At 39.2% G+C, this 14,403-nt stretch overlaps 1 protein-coding gene across 1 annotated transcript in view; it reads left to right on the top strand.

The window, feature by feature from the left end:
- ABCC4 (ATP binding cassette subfamily C member 4) overlaps window positions 1-14,403 on the top strand; it is a gene marked incomplete at its 3' end in the record, with an annotated part of 120,726 nt that overhangs the window by 29,580 nt on the left and 76,743 nt on the right. The window contains 4 exon segments of the mRNA XM_009275812.1: window positions 1,100-1,194; window positions 1,301-1,387; window positions 11,897-11,993; window positions 13,118-13,333. Of these exon segments, the coding sequence (XP_009274087.1) occupies window positions 1,100-1,194; window positions 1,301-1,387; window positions 11,897-11,993; window positions 13,118-13,333 (495 nt within the window).

Raw genomic sequence — 14,403 nt, 5'->3', positions numbered from 1 at the left:
TGTGCGCAACTGAGTTTGTGACATGAGATATAGAAGAGGATTAAGTCAGATTTGTCAAGAAACAGACATTTTGCTTGGCAGCTAAAAAGGTTTTATGCGGCATGTTAACGATATTCCTGTCAGCAGTGACACAGGTGAAAAGCAGATGGTTACTGTGATGAAAATATTTTTGCAAGGGTTTTACACATGGTAGATAGAGTTTCAATATCTCCTGCTGATATTCAGTCATATGCTGTTGTCTAAACTTAAGGTTTTAATGACTTTAAAAGGCAGCAAACTGCATTTAAAAAAAAAAAAAACCCACTTCATATTTGATGGTAGATTTGCTTTCATAGTTTTCTTTCAAATTCATGTATCTTATAAAAGCTGTGAATAAACTTTCAGAATATGTTTTATAGCTTAATCTAAAACTTCTGTATTTCCTGAATAGGAAATACAATAATATGACATGGAACACTGTATAATTTTCTCCTCTTACTCGTAGTCCCAAGCCCCGTAAATTAGCCAAATTTGTGTGATGAATGTTGTGGTTATTTCTCTTGGATACATTGCAGTAAGAATAAAAGTAATGCAGTTCTTAGGGACATTGGCAAATAGAAGATAATTTACTGATAATAGTTAGTTCAGTTTTATTTATTGTGACAGCTCATTTTGTTCTAGTAAAAAATAATTAATTTACTGTTATAATTCACAATTTTTAGTTTGATTTTCTGAATCACCAGCAAATATTCCTTGTAACACTAAGAACAGTGGTGCACTTTCCTCTGGCAAAGCTGTAGAAAAAGTGAACTTTAAGATCTCACCTATTTTTCCTGCTTTCTTAATTATCTTTTGCTGAAGATACAAAGTCATAAAGTAACTGTGGATATTTCATTTAGTATGAATCCTTGTATTTTAATGTGAGACAATAAGTTATAGAATCATAGAATAGTTTGGGTTGGAAGGGACCTTTAAAGGTTATCTACTCCAACCCCCTTGCCGTGGGCAAGTTAATACTTTTCAAATAAGAAAATGTTATGTTGAAGCGCCTTTTCGTTCTTTGAAGTTGGAATGATTTAAAAAAAAAAAAACCTTGCTATCTGTTCTTTCACGTTCACAGGACTTGGAATTATTAGCAAACGGTGACCTAACAGTAATAGGAGATCGTGGAGCTACACTGAGCGGGGGACAGAAGGCCCGTGTAAATCTGGCCAGGCTAGTGTTTTTTGCTGTTTCTAAAATTTACAAATTGTCAAACTTTAGTGACTAAAGTAAACAAATGTAAGACTTTGTGATACTGACTTTTCTTTAAACCTTCTAGAGCTGTGTATCAAGATGCAGACATCTATCTTTTGGATGATCCACTGAGTGCGGTAGATGCTGAAGTTGGAAGACATTTGTTTGAAAAGTATGTTACTGCTTTATTTTTCATTTAAAATACAATTGTTATCTTCTAATTCCTCATAGAAAACCTTGAGAAGGCATTTTTGGGGAGAATGATCTCTTCACAAAACTTAATGCATTCATTTTCTGCATTTATTTTTCCTCTATTTTATGTATTTGGAAGACATAGGTTTTTTTCCTGTGTGTGTCTTTCATTTTGTTCTTTTTTTTTTTAAAGCCCTGTAAAAGTCTGTTTTAAAGATATTATAATTAGAATTATTCTTAAGGGAATATATGCCATTTTCTGGAGGAAAATGTCAGATTTCATACATGAGTATTGGGTTTTAGGGATATTAGTACTGAGTGAAGAATAATATGGGGTGGGATTTTAAATCACTTCTTAGTTTGCTGCAGCTTTATTTGAGTAGTAATAAGCACTTAATTCAAGTGGCTAAAGAAGAGGACAGAACTCTCAGATTCTTGAGTGATTTTTCATTTTGGTTCTTGAATGGTTGAAATTTCTCTCAGGTTAGGTGAAACAGGGAACCGTGGCCTGCAGAGTAGACTGTGGAGAGCAGAAATAGAGGAAAAGAGAATGTATAAGCTTACCATGAAAGAGAGATATCGGACCTTTCTCCATTCCTGAAGAAATAGGAGAGTGTTCATTGAAGTCAGGTTCCCTTCTCAATAAATTTCCTCTTCTCCGTCTCTCTCTTCTTTCACACTGCCTCATCTACGGCGCATAGTGAGTATGAGAATAATCCAGTTATTCCCAGCCAGTGTTTCGTCCTTGCTTATTCATAGCCTGCGGCTCTCGGTATCAAAAGGTATAATCTAGAATTTATTAGCAGTAGAAGGAAAAAATTCCATTGACTGAATTCAGTGGGCTTTGGTTGAAGCCTTAAATGAGAGTGTTTTCTTGAGCATACTTACATCCTTTGAATTCCACGCTCCAAATACATGAATTAATTTGGTTTTACTCTTGTTCCCTCCTCTCCACCCTAGACAATCGTAAAAACTTGTCTTGCAGAAATAGTTGTACAATTTGCATTGACTAGCATTGCATGCATGTTCTTTTTCCCCATGCAGGGGAGCTTTTAGTATCTAAATTTGAAGATTGTACATCCTACTGATGTTTGCAGTTTCAAATCTGGAGATCCCTCTGAAACCCCATCAACATTTTGTTTTATTTTATTGATTTCTTCAAACGGCTACTGTTTGTTTCCATCAGCCAGTGTGGAGTAAGAGTTTTATGACGCATAGGCTTTATGTTCATTATTCTGTGCAGGATCATTTTCACCTGCCACGACTGATAGATGGAGTTCATTACTTCTGTAGTTCACATACTCTTATCAAATTCCTTTAATGCCTGTTGAAGCTATCTAGGCTTTAGTTGCTGCTTTTCTGTTTCTGCACAAGATCGCTCTACAACTCCAGCATCTGACTATGTCAGTGCCTGAGTTCTGAAGGTGCACCCACCTGAGCTGTTAACCTGTCTCTCCCTTAAGTCTTACGGTCTTTTCACAAAGAGGAAAACAGGAAAGTACAGTAGTGCCTTGCAAAGGAGGTCAGGTTGCCTCTTCAATTTATTCTATGTTTTATGTGAGCATTGGGAGCATCTACATCCTACTGCAAAACTGGAAGTCTGGATTTTTGTATGTGCAAAACCATAAAGGAGCTAGAAACTATTGCTCTGCGAGCACAGCATATGTTTTGCTGATAAATGTGTGGAGATGAGGAGGAATAAGGAGATTATCTCAGAGAATTTGAAACTGAGAAAACTAGCTAGGGTTCTTCCTTTACTTTCATTTACTCTTCCTCCACCACTCTAGATCAGTTTGAGTGAAACACATGAAAGTAGAATGAAAGCATTTTGTGGAGAAAATGGACTGGGTGGAGTAGTAGTAGCAGCAAGGAAAACTGAGCAATGCCTCCCTGTTGAAGATCTTAAGGGAGGGCTATTTTACAAACAGAAGTCTTCTGAGGCCTTCATGGCAGCTATAAAAGGTGCTGGGGCTAGTGGGGAGAGTGTTAGGTTCTGTAGCTCGCTTTGAAAAACAAGGCAGGGCATGTTCTTTAATGCTTCCTGAATAGTACTAGAAATGTGGAGAAGAGAGAGAGCACTTGGGCATTTCTTAGAACATGGTGCTGAGGAATGTCCGAGACACCACTTCATACAAGCTGCCCCCAGGAGTCCAAACCGCGAGGCATAAAACAATAGACAAGATGGAAGAAACGGGGTTATTTAATGAGAATCTGAAATGGGTATTGTTCAGTTCACTCACTCTTTTTTTTTTCCTTGTAATTTTATATTAATGTTTTAATTTTTTTAGAAGTGTCTAGTCTATGTGTTTACATCTAAAGATAGGTATGTTCCTAGTAATTCCCCGAAGCTACTGTCTGTGGATGGCTGGTTCATTACATTTGCTGCTTCTCCCTATTCTGTTCAGCTACTGCAGTAAACAGTTTAAAATATATAAATACTTTTCAAATGAGAAAGAATGCAAGTAGCACAGCTCCAGTGGGAAAACAGTCCACAATATTATTAATAAGGGATTGCGTCTCTTTAAGAATTTCTCCATAACACAGACAAGTTGTTCCGTGGATGATGGAGCAGATAAAGTCAGCTTTCCAATGAATTCCTGTCTCCTGGTCGATTCCTTGGGGCCTAGTAAGGTATAAACTGGAGATTCCCTATATTTATGTTATTTGTAGCCTCTTTTCCTGTGAGTTCTCTTGATAGTTAACAGTAGGCATGCTTCAGCGTTTTCCCAATGGGGGGGCACCAATATAGTTCCATGTTTTTGTATATATTTGTGTGTGTATATGAAAATATGCATGTATTTTTATATATATATAAAAAAATAAAGATAGCTTTTAATTAACTTTTAAGAAATGTGGTATTTTGAGACCTCTAGTTTTGAAATGAGGGACAGCCATACAGATATGGTAGCACATTTCCTTGTATGGCGAAGTTTGGAATAGCCTGTGATGTTCTAAGAAAATCATTCAGTCGTGCTTGGATCCCAAGAAATTTCCTGCTCTCCCTGTGCATCTTTGTAAACATTTCTATAGATTATATGGTTTCAGATGACCTTTGGATAGAAATTAAATTGTGTCCCATCAGTGATACTGACTCAAAAATGGTGTTTTTAAGAGTGAGATTTATATTCCATCAGTCTATTGAGAGGTGTTCTTCTCTAGGTATTGTTCTTCCCTTGTATCTTTTGCAGTGACAGGAGCTGTGTGCCAGTCTCAGTTGATGATCAGCCTGATTTCTTTCTGTTCCTCCACTGTGCTTGTGAGAGTAGGCAGAGTTGCAGGACAGTTTGGGCATCTTTTAAAATCACACCTAAAGTTGTGATGTTACTTGGGAGTGGTATGCACAGGTGTATCATTCCTACTATCAAATAGAATTCTGCAAATCTTTTTTTTTTTTTTTTTTTTTTTAGAAGGAAGCTGTTTTGAATGTATAGTCATTTGTCTTTTCTCTTTCAATTTTGCCTCTGGAACTAGATAAAAGCTGCAGAAAAAATCATGGCATTTATCACAGCACAGTAATGAACTTTAGCATCTATTCAGATGGAACACCTTGGTACTAGGTGATGGCCTCCCATAGGAACTCAAGGGACATGTAACTGGGCAGTGGGTCATGGGATAACCATATGTTGAGGCTGACCAGAGAGTCACTTGGCAAGCTGACCAGGTGTCCTGAAAGATAAAGTCTCTCCATTGCCATCTGAGGTAACTGAGCATTCATCTGTAAGAGGGGGAAGGGAGCAGGTATGATTTTGTAGCAAAGGTGTCCCTTGTAATTGCAGAAAAAGGTGAGAAAGAATTGAACTGACGGCAAAGGAGAGCAGGAAATTCTGTCATGTGAAGTGCATGAGTTAAGAGATCCTGAATTCCTCAGTGCATTCTTACCTAAGCCCCAGAAGTGCTTGAGGGGAGGAGCAAAATGAAGTAGGGAAAATGAGTAAAAAGATTTTTTTTTTTTTTTTTTTTAATTAGATATACAGATCTGAATATTTACTTTGTGTGTTTAAAGTAATTTGATTTTTGGAACCCTTAGGAGTCCATGAATGCTTCCAGTCTCATATCTCTCAAAGTGGGGTATGCTTGTAGATCTCCTGTAACGTTGGAACTTAGAGGAAAAAGTTCTGTTATGGTGGTGTCAGTAATTAAAAGCAAGTGGAGCTCATCAGTCCTGTAAAACTAGCAGATAAAAGCTAGAAGGTCTCATTTCTGTAGAGGGATTACAGACGCAATCAGTGTGTCAGAGGAACCAAGCAAAGATAACCCTGGTGTGTACTTGTCAGTGCTGTGTTTAAAGGCATATACATATTACATGCTTTGTCCACTGATGACAAGTGTACAGGGGAGTTGGTGCGTAAATTTAAGCATTTCACTCTGCTCCCTTTCAGGTAGGATCTCTCTAAATCAAGGATATCTCTAAGGCTTCCTACTTTGTGTTTCACACCAGGTCCCTGCTCATTATGCCTCTGATACCACTGTGGTGTTTACAGCCCTAATAAGAAGTACTGGGCAAACTTGAATGCTGTGTACCTCTTTTTTGTATTACAGGTGTTGCTCTTAAAAATATATTAGTTATACCTTTACATTTAGATCACACAATTGAAATTCCTTGAGCTTCGTTGTGTTTATTGTAGGGAATATGTTTAAAAGGTATGAATATGTTGGAGTAATGTTGCTTGGGGGTTTGGGGTTTTTTTGTTTGTTTGTTTTTTGTTTTTTTCCAGAAAGTGAAAAGCACAAGTGTGATCACTGTACATTGTGTGTTTTCAAACTGTAAAATTTTACAGTCTTTGTCTCACAGAAATGTGTGTGGTTTTGGTTGTGGTTTTTCTTAAATCACACGATATAAAAGCAAAAAAACCCACTTGTAGAACCCCAGTGTAGTTGTGTGCTTTAGTGATCTGTGGGTGCAGTTACCAAACAGTATTATGAATACTAAACCAGAAATGGGCTCAAGAGGGAGGTATGCAAATTCATGTAGGAAAAGTTCATGAAGAGCTACTTAAACGCTAATATCTCTGGCTCAAAAAGTCCCTAATATATGGACTCTGGAAGCTGGAAATGTGTACCAAAGGAAGCATCCCTGTACGTTTGCTTATATACTTTCTCTAGCCATCCACTGCTGGCTGGTGCCCGGGACAGGGAGATGAATTTTGTGGACCTTTATTTTGTTCCAGAACAGTTGGTCCTTACACGTTAGCTCGGTGGAGGCTGGGACTTGTCATGAGATGGAGATAAATGGTTAGGAAGGTAAGCATAGGAATAGAAGCAGCATAGTAGAAGTAAGTATACTTTTTTCATCTCTGGCTAACATATCACACCCTTTTTTTTTTTTTTTTTTTTGGTTCTGAAATTTTGTAAACTTCGAAATGTACAAGAACAACTGCGGGATTGTTCTCCCTAAACCACTTTAAATTTAAAGGGAAAGGAGAGGAAAGCGAATGTAGTAAGTAAATTAATATAACAAAGGCTTTATGCCTGTGAGCACTTCTGCATGTGCTTTAATTTCATTTCAGTGGTTATTTCCATTGAAATGAATATAGGTATTAACTAGAGTAAAGTTAAACTTTCATGTGAACTTCCAAAAAGGAGAGGCAAAAAGAATGGTAAGGAAGAAAGCGGAATCATTAAAGAACAGACACTTTGCAGAGGTGAAAGAAAGCTGGTTCTTGGAGATAAAAACTTAAAAAAGATTAAAGAACAACTTGTCTCAAAGAAAAGAAAACCTGATGGGGAAGGAAGAACAAATGAGGATTTGTACGCACAAAAGCGCCAAGACACTGTCTTTGCATAGAGGAACACTGTGTTGTTGTAGGCCCCCTTCTGAGTAAGCGTGTTCTGCTGCATGCTCTGCAGTATCAAAGCTCAAGCTATTTTTTTTTTTTAATTGTATAGAAGTTTGCTGTCAAAGTGCAATGGGTTTTTTAAATGGGTGATAGTATACCGTTACTTAGGTTTGTTAACTTAAAATATTGTTTGTTTGTTTTATTTTTGTCATATTGGAAGAGTGTAATTTTTGGAGAGATCTATCCTGAGTCTGGTATTCCTGATTATGAATGAAGGTCATTGATGCTACATTTTCAGGTGCTAGAAGGCCGGGCAATGCTTCAGGCAGTTCTGGAGACGGACAGGGATTTGGGAAGTCTTGGTCACAGGATGTGAATTAATAGATGCACGCAGCAGGGATAAGTGCAGAGCATTGACTCCATGAACATAAAATGAGCAGGGATCAGTAGTGCGGCAGTTTTATGGAAAAGGAGGTGCAGCTTGCGGTAGATCACAAATCCCGTATGAGTCAGCAACATCATGCTCTTGTTAAGGAAACTGCACCCTGGGGTTTATGACCAGTACTGTACCTGGCAGTACAGGTAAAGCAATCGTCCTATTATGTTCTGTACCTGTTAAGGTCTCAACTGGAACAATGTTTCAATATTGTGCACTTCCAAAAAATGTAGACCAGCTTCAGACTCCAGTGTAGCCCAGGGGGAAGAGAAAAAACTATTTCTCACTTAAAAGGGAGAAAAAAGGATTTTGGGGATTTATTTTTTGGGGTCTAGCTGAAAAAGAGAGAAAACTATTTCTCACTTAAAAGGGAGAAAAAAGGATTTTGGGGATTTATTTTTTGGGGTCTGAAGCTGAAAAAAGAGGCATGAAAGAGAGACACTTAATGTATAAAGGGACTGTGCACACAGGTATAAACTGGTCTACTGTCCTCCGGGAAGCAGTGGATTTAAATTGTACCAGAAGATGTAAACTTGGACTTCAGAGAGAAAAAAAAAATTGTAATGGTAAAGGTAGCTTGCCCCTGGAATACATTTTCAAGGATGTTGAAATTCCTGTTATTGAGCTTAAAACACAACAAACATACAGAACAACCTGTCCAACATTTGTCAGGAATGGTTTAAGTTTAAATTGATTCTTACTTGGGGAATCCCTTACTTGGGATGCAACTTTCATAGTCCCTTCATCCCCGTTGCCTTGTACTTCTGTGTGTGTGTGTGTGTCTGCGTGTGCTTGTGTATTTAATAAATGTGGCAATGGCGACTGCATTTTGTGCAGTAATTTGTCCTGCTGTCATGCATTAAATGTGCCCACAGTCTAACTGACAGAGTATGCCTGTCAAGAGAGTATTGGAGAAGCACAGGAAGGTGAATTTTGTGGGGTTTTAAACAACACGTAAAAAGGTGGTGGCAGTTCTGGGTGTACTCCAGCAGACGTCTGAACCCTTGGACCGGGTACGTCCCCTGTTGAGGCAGGCTTTCCCTGGATTCTCTGCATTGTCAGTGTGAAAGGGAGACACTGTCAGATGGTGGTTCACCTAGAATTAGGCGGTTCACCTAGAATTGGTGGTTGCTTTTCTTCAGCTACACAGAGTAGTATTTCTAAAAGTGGATGTGAGATGAAACAGCCTTAGTGAACCAGTTGAAAACATAAACACTTAGGGACTATTTGGGTTTTGTTTTCTTTTTCAGTTCTAAGACAATACCAAGTTTTCACTAGTAAGAATTCAGCGAGCTCTGAGTTTTGTGCCAGCCCTTTTATCACATTCGGCTTTGCTGAGCCTGTCTTTGAACTCTGGTTTCAGTCTTCTGTGGCAGCCAAGGCACTGTACAAACTTAATGCTTACTGTAAACTGCAGAATGGATGTTGTCAAATGGGAGAGAGAATATTTAAAAAAACCCAAACAACTAAAAAAAAGGTTTCAAACATAAAGCTCAAGTAGTTTGATGTTTTGAAACAGACGTTAAGTATATACTTAGTATTTTACTAGTTTTGCAACTTCTGTGATTCATGATGATACAGTATCTTAAATGGCAAAATTTTCTAGTGAGCTGTCTGAGCAGTGAGTTGTTTAACTCGGTAATAGATCTAAGTATGCACTCTTTGTTGCGATTTTTCCTCCCTGTGCTCATGCCAGTGAATTGTGACAACAATTTTTCTACTCACCTGTTATCAACAAACTGTTCAGCTAGCTTCTTTCTACCCAGATAGACATCAAATCGAGAGTTGGGTTTTTTTAGAAATTATCAATTGAGTGACCTGATATATCAGTGGAAATTTATATTTCTACAGAGGTCATTTTTGCCTTCTCTCCTGAGATCAAGATCATGCAGGATGCTGTGCTGACAGCTCTGACAGTTCTAGTTGGTTTGCTGTGATGCTGCGAGAACCCACTTTTTTTTTCTCTTCTCTTTTTTCCCCTCCAAATGCAAACTTAAAGTGCAGTGGGCTCACTGTGACTCAGGATCAAGATTTAAAGGTTTTCGGCCATCGGATTTTCTATGGCTAAATTAGTAAGCTGTTAGACATACATCTGGCACACAGAAAATTCAGTGATCAAAGTGGTATATAGGCTGTGGGACTATGTAAGGGAAAGCTAGATCTCTTTATGGTGAATACCTGATATATTCTCTTTTGGCAGCGTTCTGCTAGGCAAGTAAATATCCTGTAGCCTCTCTGATCTTTGTCCAGTTCTCTGGATAGGTTTTGCTGAAGATTGTTTTGTTGTGTGTCTTCAGCTGGTGTTTTAGTTGCCATGTGGCTTGTTTCAGTGACTGGTCAGAGGGTGGACAGTAACCACACCAGAATAATACTCCCACGAAGAGCTTGGTGTATAAATAGTTGCAACTGTTCAAATAGTTATGCTGCTGCAAATACCTTGATTAATTGTTATCTTGGCCACCTAAGAATGACATCATGGGTTTATAGTTGCTTCTTGAATGTTGCATAGCAAGCAGATAACTTTCTCAGGAAGAATGTTGCTTTTAACTTAATTTTACTGCACAGTTTATTTGGAACACTATAATATACTTTCTGCGTGTAATTATGCTGACTAATACTAGTATTAACCACTTTATAGTACTCTACTTCCTACAGTCTTTGTAGGAGTGATAAAATAGATGTTAAAAGCTGTGCAGGGAGTTAATTGGATATACAACATGAATGTATGAAACACAGTAAGCAATATGGTATCATTGCTGTTAAGCTCATGTTCTTTTTCTGCCTTACTCCCCTTACTGCTTATTTGCATTTCTGCATTGAATTTGTACTATTGAATTGCTGTGGTTTTGCTTGTGTTTTTTTGGAGAATGGGGAGAGAGAATTTGTGTGTGTGTGGTTTTTTTGTTTGTTTTTCTTTTGTGATGAGTGCCACCCTCCTGTGTCATGTTAGCAAATGGGAGTTAAGATGTTAGTGAAAATGAGCCCAACAGGAGTGGATCTGTGGAGAAAAACTCACGGTGTCAAGGTCTCCGTGCAGTTCAGAAGGTTCTGCTTTGAGCAGGCTGCAGCCTGGCCCTGTGGGCTTCATTCCTCATCAGCTGAAAATAGTGATGGGGGGTGCTACCAAAGTATGTGTGTTCCTGCTTGGTTTTGTCTAGAAATCCAGTTCATGGGCCCCAATACCACTCAACAGAATGAGCAACAGCAGATTGAGTTTGAGACAACTGGGAGACGATCTTCAAAAAGGCACTCCTGATCCCAATGGAAAATGCTAATGTATACACCTTCACTGGACACTTCAGTTCTAGGCAATATCAGTTTTCCTTGTTTTCTTAAGATAGCGAGTAGCTGAGAAAGGGGCGTCCTCTTGAAGGGTTTGTCTCCCTGCTGTGTTACTGTGGGGATGAAGGCAATGAGAGTGTTGGATACTCAGTTGTGTCTGTGCTGTCCCTGTTGTACATAAAGAGCATGCTTGCAGACCTCTGCACTTGCAAACCGTTGCTCCGCTGTTGGTGGTTTTTTTTTTTGGCTCTGGCAGCCTTTCAGGGCTCTGCTGAAAAGATACCAGATATCTTTTCTGCTAAAACTGTATGGGATAGAACTGCACTTGCCGACTGGTTCTGGTGTGCCCAGTCCCTTCTTCACTTCTCTCTCCAAATCCCAAACTTCTTGGGAAGCCTCTAGGGTAAGCAGGTAAGGTACTGGAGAGGAAGGTAAGCCCTGATTCCATGGGGAAAGGTCAGAGATGGTTGAAGGATCTCGCTCCTCTACCTCAATGCATACCTGGATGTAGCACAGATCAGTACTGTTTACTTCTCCAGAACTCTCAGTGGCTCACTGTTACAGCTGCTCTGAAAGCTCATCTCAAGGAAGTTACTTTTATTGGCTGTATTTTTTCTGTAATTGTCCACAGCGCATTGCCCTGCTTTCTCGTTCCGTTAGTTTAATTTTTGTTAAATACCCTCTTTGCAATTCAGCTTATGATGTGTATATTTGTTAGGAGGATGTTTAACACAATTTTAATGAAATGTTTTTAAGATATTTCCTCCTCTTTCACCCCAGACCAGAAATATGAAATTTCTTTTCCCTACCTTAAAAACTTACGAAGTTAAATAAGGAACATGTTTGTTAAGTGTAATTTTTATAAGTCTAATAAACATGGGCATCTTTTTTCCTTATTTTAAACTGTGTAATTGAATAGAAGACGTTTTCCATAAATAGTCAAAATGTTTTAGGACACTCCATTTTTTTAATTAATTTTTCCATCTCTTTGCAGGTGTATTTGTCAGGCCTTGCATCAGAAGATCTCTGTTTTGGTCACTCACCAGTTGCAATATCTCCGTGCTGCAAATCAGATTCTAATTTTAAAAGATGTAAGTGATTTCAGTGTCTATGCTTTTATCTCACTTACTTTCTAATTATCCTTTTTAATCTAAGAATTAAAACCAACGCCAAACCAGTTAATGATTTTTATTTTTGGTTTGTAAATGTATTTTCTGTCTATTAATGACCATATATGTTTTTAAAGATTTATAATTATTAATGAAATAAGTTGATTTTTCTTAGAATACCTTCCCTGAAAAATCTGTTTCTGAATTTTATCATACATGTATGTAATCTTACATATTGATTTTTATCTTACTTATGTATAATATACTGTGAGAGAATTACTTATTTTGAGACTATGTTAATGCTTTGCTTTTATTCTTGTTTCTTACACTTTTGTGTGAATTAAGAACTATGTTGATTTTGCAACCAGTCCCTTTTTTAAATTAAGGCTGAGAAATGGTCACAGATACCTTTGAGAACGAGCAGGCCTTCAGCGAAACTCGTTCCTTCCAAGCTTCGTTGTACTAGATATTCACGGGAAATGCAAGAACTTCAGCTAGTTTTTGTTTGGGGTTTTTTTAGGGTTGGGTAGTGAAGTACTTCAGATTACTTTTGATGCATCACAAAGTTGCAAAAAAGGACACTAGCCGTCTTTTTCCTCCCATTCAGATCTCTTTAAAAGTTACAGTAGCTTTCTAGAAATGAGTTTGTGATAGAGCTGTAAGAAGTGTGGAAATGGTCTGTGTTGCTCCTTGTAGAGCTCTGTGAGGACCAGAAAATTAAGCCACTGTTTACCCCTAGCCTGGAGTAATATAAAAAGACTGATGGTTATGCATGTAGTTCAGCAGCTTGTCCTAAAGCTGCATGGCTGTCTCCCACAGCTTCTCCAAGGAGGTAATTCTCACCTGGCTGTAACTGGGACTTTTGTCATCCCGTTTGTACGCTCCTTAGCCTGGTTAGCTGCTGGGAAGGGACTGGTTAGAGGGTGAAGAGCTTGTTTCTGCTCTTGTAAATGAGGAACTGATAGTTAGAGGCTTCAGCTCAGTTACTGCAGTGGGATGTGTGCTCAGCAACTGCAGAACCCCAGAGGCAGCAGGGATAGATAGGAAAAACTGTCCTTCTACAGAAAGCGTATGATGAAGATAATCAAAGCTTGTATTAATTGTAGGGTAAAATGGTGGGGAAAGGTACCTATTCAGAGTTCCTGAGATCTGGCATCGACTTTGCTTCCCTTTTGAAAAAAGATGAGGAGGTAGAACAGCTGTCGGTTCCAGGAACCCCCAACCTGAAGTCTGCCCGGAGCCGAACCTTCTCGGAGTCCTCTGTCTGGTCCCAGGATTCTTCTGTCCACTCGCAGAAAGATGGAGCAGTGGAACAACCACCTGTGAGTGCTCAAAGGATAGACGTGTCTCAATTATTGTCTGGCTGTTTTTTAACTTGAACTGCAATAAGGGCTTTCCCTGCTGCATTTGAATTTCAGGGATTGTTGGATTGCATTAGCAGGTGAGAGCTCGCCCACGGTGGATCTGCCTACCACTGTGCTTGGCTGGCAGTCCTGCCACCTGGGCTGCAGAGGGCAGGCATCCCACGGATCTGCGCTGTTCTGTTCAAACCCAGCAGAGTGAGTTTGTTCAGGTTCAGCATCAGATCTGCTGGATGCAGGAAACATTCCTATAGGTGTCCAAAGACACTGCACTGTGCTTCCTTCATCCTGTCCTCTGACAGTGGTGCTTTAAAGGGGCAGTACCACTATATTGGGTGGGTTCTGTCTGTTCGTGCAGTGCTGAGCTCAAATTAATACTTTCCCTGAAATCCTGAGCTCTGGGAAATGCATGCAGAAGCTGTGGCTTTATACAAAGTCTACATTTGCATGGCTGGCATTAACATACACACGTGATCTCGAGCTGGCCCTGAGGGGGTAATGTTGGGACACCACTGCATTGGTCTCCCCAGCCCTTCTGTTGGTGAAAACGGAACGCTTTGTATGGTGCCAGCTTGACTTCCAGGTGCCTTATCATCTCTTGGTCTGCACAGTGCAAAAGCAGCCGCAAGGTTTCTGTACCAGAGGTGGCCTTCTGCAGGTGTGCTTGCATTCACGCAAAACGGCGCAGGAGCCCTGTGACCTTGCTAGACCTGTGCTAGCACTGCATCCATGGAACACATGGAACAAGTAATCCCTGTGTGTCCCTGATGATTGTCACCTTTATGCTATGGGTATATATTATTTCTTTTTCTTTTCTATAATAGAAAGCAGTGAGATAAAAAAAAAAACCAACAAACTACAGACTTTTGTTTTTCATACCTTTTTGGAGGGATGGTTTTATGCCCAAAAGCAGTAAACCAGTACACTTATCTGATGTTATTAATGTCCCAGTAGTGACTCCAGTATTAAATCCACAAAGGCGTGCCAAGCTTTTTAGCAGCATTAGAGCTGTTGGATTGGGGGGGGGGGGG

Source organism: Aptenodytes forsteri, unplaced genomic scaffold (genome assembly GCF_000699145.1).
Source record: "Aptenodytes forsteri isolate BGI_AS27 unplaced genomic scaffold, ASM69914v1 Scaffold161, whole genome shotgun sequence".
In the NCBI taxonomy this organism is placed as follows: Eukaryota; Metazoa; Chordata; class Aves; order Sphenisciformes; family Spheniscidae; genus Aptenodytes; species Aptenodytes forsteri.
The sequence above is the reverse complement of the archived record's forward strand: the minus strand, read 5'-3'. Positions and strand labels throughout refer to the sequence as shown.